The sequence below is a fragment of the Eschrichtius robustus genome, chromosome 15 (genome assembly GCF_028021215.1).
Source record: "Eschrichtius robustus isolate mEscRob2 chromosome 15, mEscRob2.pri, whole genome shotgun sequence".
Lineage (NCBI taxonomy): Eukaryota > Metazoa > Chordata > Mammalia > Artiodactyla > Eschrichtiidae > Eschrichtius > Eschrichtius robustus.
Genome location: NC_090838.1, coordinates 16,101,365 through 16,111,287, shown reverse-complemented (window position 1 = coordinate 16,111,287; position 9,923 = coordinate 16,101,365). Strand labels below are relative to the sequence as shown.

Below are 9,923 nucleotides of genomic sequence, written 5' to 3'. Positions count from 1 at the left end.
TTCACTGTGTATTAAGGAATGCAGGAAGTGAGATAGAATGGGGACCAAAAGTGGGATCTTAAAGAATTTGATAGGAAAAACAAAGAAGGCAGAAACATACACAGGTAAAGGAACAATAAAAGATATGTAAGTGCCAAAATGTATGGACTGATCGTCAAGAGTTTTATAGAAAAACTCTTCCTCAAATAAACTATTTTTTTAAGTATAAATAATGAATAAAAGTAGACTTTGGAGTTGGAGAAATCTGAGTTTAAATTTTCAGTTCCTTACTTACCAGCTTTATATGCACGGGAAATTTACTTAATTTCCCTGAGCCTTATCCATAAAATAGTGATAATAACTTTGGGGGAGAGGGGTACTTCTTCCCATTCCCAATCTTCCTTCCATGTGGAAGTATTCATGATTGAGGCACACTCCTAGCATAACAATTCTCTGGTCTCTTTCCTCCCTTATACACAAGTAGTAGAGGCAATCTGACTGGTCCATTTACAATGAGAAAGATCTATGTTGGATTAGCCTCTTCCTCCTCCCTCTCTCCCTTTATAGAGATAACTACCTCAAGCTGTAAGGTTTACATGGGTAAGCCCCCATATGGAGAAACTCTCCTCTGTGCCTATGTGGGTAAGTCTAGTTTATTGATTCAATATTGGTAAAGCCATTTGCCCATGGATATGTTGCTCATCAATTGTCTTTTTCCTTGTCTCTGTAAAGTGGTTTTGAATTCAGGCAAAGAAGTAGGATACTAGTTATTAGACTACATTTTAAACCTTAATATCAACCTACTTTATAGAATTGTGGTAAGCTTTAAATGAGCTAATACACATAAATCACCACACAGTACCTGGAACACAATAAATAAGCACTCTACCACAACTGCTACTATGATAAAAGAGTGATTCAAAAATAAGAAAAAGGGGCCAATTTTAAAGCATTGATCAATTCACTATAGAACATCTAATATGAATTCAAATGAAATCCTCTTTCTAAAATACATCAATAAAAACAAGACACCTCCATTCATTCACAGAATGTAACCGGCTATGATACTAATTATAATATGGAATAATATACCAATTTACAGGCAGAACAAACATTCATTAAGCAGAGAACATTCTTTATAGCCTACAAAATCCTAACTAATCCATACAGAAAATGAAATACAATGTGCATAAGCCAAATCGACAATACTCTAGCATGTAAAATATTAAAATTTTAATAGTATTTTAGAATCAATTTGATGTCTAAAAATTTTCAGATGAAATATGCTGGAATCAGCTTATTCTGTAAGTTTAACTGCATTATCATTATGCTGAGAATCACACTCAAAAAACCTGAAGATATATTTAATCTGATAAGAAACATAATAGAAAATTGATTCTTCAAAATGAGCCCAGGAAGCTCTCTAATAGTAGCAAGATCAACCTGAGATCTATGGACCTTCAGGAGTTTTGTGAAACCCCTGAAATTTGTAAAATGTCATGCATGTGTGCACGCATATGTGGTTCAAACCCTCTACTTTCATTACATTCTCAAAGGTCACCATTCAAAAGAGGTAAAAATAGCGAAGCATCATTTTATAATTCAAGTGATCACTTCTAGTTATCCATTTATTCAAAATTTTTAGTAAAATCTTGCAGGTTATTTTCAACTTGAATAATTTTAGTAAATAACAAACTTTTAAAGAATCAAAAATCTACAAAAGCTACGGAAAATCTTTTTTTAAAAATGGCTACTTACCTTTCAAATGTTCTGATATAATTTTTTTATTAACATGCAATGCTTTTTCTGCTGTTCTCAAGTCCATTGTATTAGTTCCCTGTACTCCACTTGGTAGTTTTTCAGAAATGTTTTCAATGCAATTGGTGTTATCATTCAAACCATTAGGTAGTTCCCAAAACGAAGCTGCTGCACATGTATCAAATGCAGTGGTATTTCGGGGATTATGTTTTCCACTACCAACCTTCTTCCTCAGTGTTAAATTTCTAGAATGTAATCTTTTACTAATATGGTTTTTCTTTAAGAGGTTCTTACAGACATCTTTCCTCTTTATAGTTTTCTGCCTTTTCAGCTTTTGCTTCTCAGTGCACATACAATTCATACTTTCTCTTTTGTAATAACTTTGATCTAAAAATTGGCAAACAGGCTTACTCTTTGATTTATATTGGATTTTAGTAGACTGCATTTAGTAACTGCATTGAGATGATCTGAATCTTTAGAATAAATTGCAAGACCAGAGGCAACTAACGTATCTGCCAAATTATTTTTCTCATGAATGATATCTACCTTCAGTTTTGTTTCAAAACTGTATTCCCTAAACAGAAAAACTAAGCCTGGTTTACTCAGGAAATCTTGAAAAAAAATTTCTGGCTTCTTCATTCCAATGTTTCCCTTTAGCAGGTAAGATACCATATAAGATGCAAGGATAACTTAGCCTTGGCAAATTCAGAAGTTCCTCAGGAACAATTTTAAGATTTTTTACATCTGAATAAGGTATGTAAACAGAAAATCCATAGTCAATCAATACAAAAAGTAAAGACTGATCAGAGACTTCAAAAATTTCTACCCTATTCCACTGATCTTCCAATTCATATTTGAACAAACAACTAGAACCTGGAATTACGTGCTCTTGAGGCACTGTTTCTAAGTCTTCTGGTAGATCAGAAAGCAACATAAAGAGAGATTTCATTGTGTCAAAGAAATCTTCTAACTGAACACAGAAGTCTGATGGATCAGAAACAGCAGTGGCAATACCAGAATATTGCCTACCATTTTGGAGTTCTGCCCAAGTAAATGATCTTATTGTACATGATGATACAGGAATCTTAGATTCAACGTTGAAAATAACTTCTGAAGATCTAAATTTGTTTTCTTCAACATGAACTGTATTTAAATTTAAATATTCCAAAAGTAACAGGCCATCTATCAAAATTTCTACTTCCCAGGCAGAGTCTAAATATTTCAGAAAAAGGATGTTTATTTCCAAATGAGCAACTAAGCACACAATGGACTCAAATGGCATGTTCCTAAAATTTTCAAACCAAATCCATTTACAAGGCACAGCTTGTCTTGGAATATTTCTGATTTCATTAGTAAGCACCTTGGTATTACATAAGGGCACTATTTCATACCTACCATGATCTACTAAAAAAACAAGCACTTTCTCATCAACACACTTTTTTTCTACTTTTGATCGATACCACTTCAAAGTTTTTTAAGATTTTACCAAGCATTCTAAGCCTTTTTCAATATTTTCCATTGATAAAAAAGAGGGTTTTTTTACTTCTTTAGTAATTAATACTGTTAAATCTGATAAAATCTTTTTATTTTTAGAAAACTTCACATAAGAAATCCCACATTTTGCAACATAAAGTATTTCAGCCTTTTCAAGTTGTCCAGGTTTTAACTCTTCAAAAGGAATATTAACCAGCTGTTGGTAGGATGGTTGAAGGATCATAGAACCTTCATACTCATTTGATAGTCCTTCCTTCATTTCTTTATCAATAGGGCTCAACTTCTGAGAGACAACCTTAGGCATTTGCAATACTGTTTTCTGTAGTTTTGAACATGCTGTCCATTTCAGTAGTTCATTAATGACACATTTTTCATCACAATTTATATTTACTTCCCATTTCTGTTCATGCTTTTTCAAAAGCTCACAAGAAGCTGTTTTATTACTTACTCTTGAAGCAAAATAAAACACAGTTTTGCTGTACCATATTTCATCAGGCTCATTCCACTTTACTCCACTAAGGAAAGAATGAACTCCTAGCTGAGGAACAGTTAAGAATTCCTTCTTAATTTCATAAATTTTTGATGTGTTTACTACTGCAGTGTTACCATAGTCAATAAATTCCACTTCAAAAGAATTTCCTGGCAAAATTTTCTTAATAACTGCTCTGTAAATGGCATTGTCACCAGAGTATTCTGCAACTACAAGATCTCCCACCACAGGTTTGACTGATTTTCTCTCTTTCACTATATTGGCTCTTCTTGCATTTAGACCATCCGCTAGGCTCATGATTACATTTTCAGTCTCGGCAAGCTGAATATGGAAACTTGCTCGATTACTTATATTAGAAACATATCCTTTAACTTTGGCATTCAAGTAAATTTTGGGTTAATGAAGGTCTTTAATCTGTGGTCTAGCATGATTATACGTGTTTTGTGAGGCTGTCTGATTTAATTCTCTGATAAAAGACTGTGATACAACCCTTACTGATTTCTGGTCCACATCACTTTCATCAATAATATGTGCAGACCCAGGGGCAATTTTTACACCTTTATTTTTAAGTCCATCATTCAAAGACTTCTTCACCTTGTTTTTTGACACAGGTTCAACTTTATAACAAACTGATGGTTTCAAAAGCCTGCCATATATACTTTTGGGATTCATTAACTGATCTATTTTCCTTTCAGAATACGTTATTAGACTAGTTTTACTTATTGTACTATGGTGATAATTGTTTTCTATTTTGCCTTTCAAGGAAACAGCAAGTTTCTTATTTGTTTCAGGACGCTTTTCCACACATTGTGCTTGGTCACAATGTTTTTCTCCATAAGCATGAATCAACATTTTAATATTCTGATTTGTATGTTGATATCCATCATATAAGTCTACACCAAGCTGGTCATCTGGCTCCTTGGACAATATTATTGCCCTTAATGGTTTTCCCAAAAAATTATCTTCAAACCAGCTATTGATTTCTTCTGGAATATCTATATCTCTAAGATCTGACAAAAAACATTTAATAGCTTGCATAGGTGTAAACAGCAACTCTGGAAACTCATCTGAAACATCCCTCAACATACTTTCTTCTACTAATTGCTTATTTCCAAAGTCCACAAAATATACCAGGAAGTCAGATAATGAACCTGTCGGCATCGCTGAAGCTCTATAAGAGAGACCATCCTCTATATACTTAGATATGCACAATCTCATTTTACTAAAATCAGATTTGCGGCACTGATTGAGGTTACTAATCTCTGTGATTTTTGTTTCTATCATCTCTAGGTCTTTATTATTTCTACTAAGTTGGCAATAAAACTTTTTGGGACTATATATGTGAGATATATATATTTCGTCCTCACTTCCAATTTTTATATTGAAGGAAGAATAACTGTAAAGACTAACTGAAGATGGAAATGGCTTTGATACTGTACTATACTGTGCAGAGCCATGATTATTAAGAAATTCTCTTGCACTAGCAAATGGAGATTGTAAATCCACCAAATTACATAAACAGTTTGGATATATAAGAACTAAGGCATAGATGACACAAGTCAATAACCCTCTAAATGAAGAAATAAAATTCCCAAGGTCTCTGCATGCTTCTCTCGTCCAATTGAATACTTTACAACTAATGGGTTCAACTAAATGGTTAAGACTACATCTGAAGGCCTGACCTTCTAAAAAAAGGAAACATGGTTTAATAGCACAAAGATCTTTAATTAAAACTCTTTCCTGGTAACCATAATCAACAAGTACCACATCAAAATAGCAGCTCTATACCACTTCCCATCTTTAGAATACTTAGCAACACAAGCAATCTGCCCAATCTGATAAGGATCAGAATGAACACTATAATAATCCTTAAGTTGTTCCATTAGTAAGTTTAAGTCTTCTAACTTACATTGCAGCTGGCATGAGAAGTCACCTGGGCCATAATAATAAGAACACTTAACTTCAAGGACTGTTCCTGGTTTAAACACACATTCTTTATAAGGCCATGGTGGCTCACGTCTCACAGACAAGGTGAAAGGGTTTTTTAAATCTAGGGACTTTAACAAAGAAAAGTTACTTCCTTTTAGCTTATCTGAATGGTACTTTTAGGTTTAGGTCCTTCAAGAAGGGCAGATATGACTTTCTTAATATTTACTTTGTTTTTAGATTTTAAATTTAACACTGAATATTCACTTACAGATTTTGGACAACATTCTGGTTCTACTTCCCAATATTCTGCATATCCAGCTTGTAACATAAGAGAGACAACATCGATATTTTCTGAGGCTTCAATATTCTGAATATTTACAGTATACTTCTCATCTTTTTTTTGCTATAACTTGAAGCAAAATTGCTTTGTTCAAGACAATTTTTTAAAAATAATCAACTGCTGCCTTCACCCATAAATCTTCAACGGGAAATATATATGCAAGTGAACAGCAAATGGCTAAGACAGGCAACTCACAAAACTCTGGAAGCAAAATTTTTACATCAAAAAATGGTATGGAATCAGTATTTCCATAATCCAAAAAATAAACATTAATTTTATAACCATTAATTTCAGTAATGACAGCTCTATAAAAACGTCTGTCCTTGCTGTATCTAGCACAACAAAATAATCCAGGTCCTGGATTTCTTAGAATCAGTTCATCATTTTCACACAAATCATAAAATTTGTTTATATTTTTCATCACATCTTGAAATTCATTCTGATGTTCATTAGTACATACCCAGAAATTTGATGGGTTTAATACATATGCTACAAAAACTATGTAGACAGCTTCTATCTCCATTTCTACAGTTTTAATAGGAAAATCTACTTTCAAAGTGTCTTTTTTATTTATTTATTTATTTATTTTTAATTTTGGCTGTGTTGGGCCCTCGTTTCTGTGCAAGGGCTTTCTCCAGTTGCGGCAAGTGGGGGCCACTCTTCATCGCGGTGCGCGGGCCTCTCACTACCGCGGCCTCTCTTGTTGCGGAGCACAGGCTCCAGACGCGCAGGCTCAGTAGTTGTGGCTCACGGGCCTAGTTGCTTCGCGGCATGTGGGATCCTCCCAGACCAGGGCTCGAACCCACGTCCCCCGCATTGGCAGGCAGACTCTCAACCACTGCGCCACCAGGGAAGCCCAATGTCTTTTTTATTTAGAGAATCTATCGACCATTCAGTATTTGCAATAAAACTCTCAACTGCAAAGCCGTTTACATCTGAGGCACTAGTCTCCCTCAACATATTAGAGATTTTTGAATCAGACACTGGACAAAGTACTTGTGTGCCTACGGTCTTTAGCAGACACTTAGGAGTAATTGTAGACTCTTGAGTTTGTAATGTTACATAATACAAATGCTCATCCTTACTGAACCAATCAAGGTATGCATATACTATTTGTCCTAACAAGGCTTGTTTAAATACACTTAGTTGAAATTTTCTTGCATCTCTGGACTGTGTAAATATGTCAGAGAACATGGAAATGAAAATAATGGTTCTAAAATAAAATCCTGTTTAAGTTTCTCTACATGAATTGAGGGTATAGTCTCACTACTGCCATAATCCATAAACCAAATTTTCACTTGATTATTAGGCAAAAGCTGCTGAAGAATTCCTCTATGCCACTGTCCACTTCTCCTTTTGGCAACACAAAGTACTCCAAAATTATCATACGCGGGACTACCTTCTTGACTGACAATATCATAATGCAAAGTCAAACACACGGTCAAGTTTTCTAACTCTGGAATCCATTTAATTAGTTGGCAATAAAATTTACTTGGGCTCACGGCAGATGATACTTTTACACTTTCAATACTGCCTACTGACAAAGATGGTTGCAAATTATCCAGAACATGTTGAATATCAAGTAAAGTATCATTATTACTTAATGATAATTCAGGTCTTTTATGTTGTAATGAATCTGGCATTTTTTGGGGGAATTCTTTTACCATTTCCACAATAAGACAAAATGAATCTCCACCAATAAGTCTCCCTAATTGTAATTCAAGAACCTGGGATATGATTTTTGGCACTTCAAGAATCATCATCTGAAGAGGCAAAACAGCTTGCACACAACCTTTCACTTGTAGTTCTATCAATGACTTGAAGTAATTCAAAGCCTTAGAAGACCATTTTTCCCCAGTTGGTAATATGTTGGCAAAAATGCCAAACATTACCCGTGGTGGTAGATCAAATAAGTTGCCACAGGCTGAAGCAGCCTGCGTACTGTCAACTCTCAGTTCTTCTCCGCGATCTATGAGGAGCACAGTATACAGATCATTTTTCTTTTCCACAACTCTTCCTCTCTGCCATTCTCCTGACATTCTTTCTTCTACCAAACAAAATTCATCAATGTCCACATTATTTTTTACTTTTGGAATATGCTGTATTTCCCTCTGCAATATGTGGTAGTCAAACTCACATTCACTATTATTTCTGCCTTGAAATTTCACCAGAACGTCCTTGGGAAAACATTCTATGTGTGATACTGTCAGATCCACATCTAAAAATGTTGGTAACAGAGATGTAGAATCCATTTTCTAAAAAGCAAATAATAAGTACCTATTAGCTTCTGGACAGACAGCTGTCAAAATTAAATGAAATTAGCCTTATATGTATGTAAACACAAATCTTAAAAACAATTCTATGCCTGCATTTACCAAACTGAACATGTTGGCAAGTTACATACACTGGACAAGATGAAGAGAAACAAAATGCATTTAACAGTTCACTGCCTTCCACACTTTAAAAATTCCATTGAAACAACCAAGAGAACATAAAAAATAGAATATATATAATCACTGGAAAACAGAAAAAAGCAATATTTTTCAGAGACTAACAAATTTCTACTAGATATTGGACTGATATGGTACAATAAAAGGAAGCCAAATAAAAACTACTGGAAAACTCCTCCCCCTCCTGTAAGAAAACTACTTTCCCTCATTCAGACCTCTTCCAACAACCCATAATTCAAGGGGGTGAGTGCTAGAAGCAAGGGTGGATGGTGAACCAACAGGGGACACACTGTTCACACTCCCCACTCTGTGTCAATTAGCAATATTTGGGACCCTATCAGCATCATTATACAACTCCAGGATTCTTCTCTGAGGGAAACTGGCTGAGTCCTGGACACCAGTAAGGAAAGAGAGGCATGGAAAGACCCTGAGGCAGGTTAAGTACATCCAGGCCTTGTCACTGACACGGTACCCACAAAAAGTGTGGAGGGAGGGAGAGAGGAAAAGAAATCTTTAGCACAGAGGTAAAGCTCTCTACAATAACTATGGCTCCAGCTAATTTTCTCTAGATTGCTGGGATTCTAAAAACTGTAATGCAAATATTCAAGAAGTATAAAATAGCCCCCAAATTCAGGTAAGAACCAACATCTACAGTGACAGGACACAGCCCAACTCCCTCTTGACTCTGAGTTAATAGTTGACAATTTCTTTCTATGAGGATGAGAGAGAGAAAGTACTAGAGCTAAACAAATGAGGGAACCACTTAAAAGAAACCAAGGAAATGCTCCCCTCAGGAATAAATGTATTGAAGGAAACAGCAAAAAAAATTGTTTTTCAAAAGTCTGATTCCTGTTTTTAAAAAACCCAAAAGAGAATGCATTTTTATATGACTAAGTAGTCATTAAGATGCAACAACTGGGCTTCCCTGGTGGTGCAGTGGTTGAGAATCTGCCTGCCAATGCAGGGGACACGGGTTCGAGCCCTGGTCTGGGAAGATCCCACATGCCGTGGAGCAACTGGGCCTGCGAGCCACAACTACTGAGCCTGCGCGTCTGGAGCCTGTGCTCCGCAACAACAGAGGCCCGTGCACCGCGATGAAGAGTGGCCCCCACTTGCTGCAACTAGAGAAAGCCCTCGCACAGAAACGAAGACCCAACACAGCAAAAATAAATAAATAAATTTATTAAAAAAAAAAAAGATGCAACAACTGAAATTAGGAAAAACTACAGACACGTAAGATTCAAAACTTAGGGGGAAAGCCAACACAAAATAAACATAAATAGACTACAAGAATATTTTGAGAGAATATGCAAAAACTCAGAAGAAAAGGATAAAAAGAAGAGAAGCATGAAGGACAGGAATATAAAACCTTATCAAAGTATAAATGTTGTTATCTCAGAGATAAAATAACAGAACAGAAGCCGTTTCTAAGACTTAAGACCCAAGTCCACAAAGTGAAAACAGGCCACTGGAAAGCTAGAGA

The 9,923-nt window shown here is 35.4% G+C and overlaps 1 protein-coding gene across 1 annotated transcript; it reads right to left on the bottom strand.

The window, feature by feature from the left end:
- Positions 1 to 2,124: 2,124 nt before the first annotated feature.
- Positions 2,125 to 8,242, bottom strand: TDRD15 (tudor domain containing 15). The gene is given in 7 exon segments (XM_068564142.1): positions 2,125 to 2,361; positions 2,363 to 5,493; positions 5,496 to 5,828; positions 5,831 to 6,050; positions 6,052 to 6,549; positions 6,852 to 7,156; positions 7,159 to 8,242. Coding segments are annotated over 7 exon segments (5,808 nt in total).
- Between the last annotated feature and the right edge of the window lie 1,681 nt (positions 8,243 to 9,923).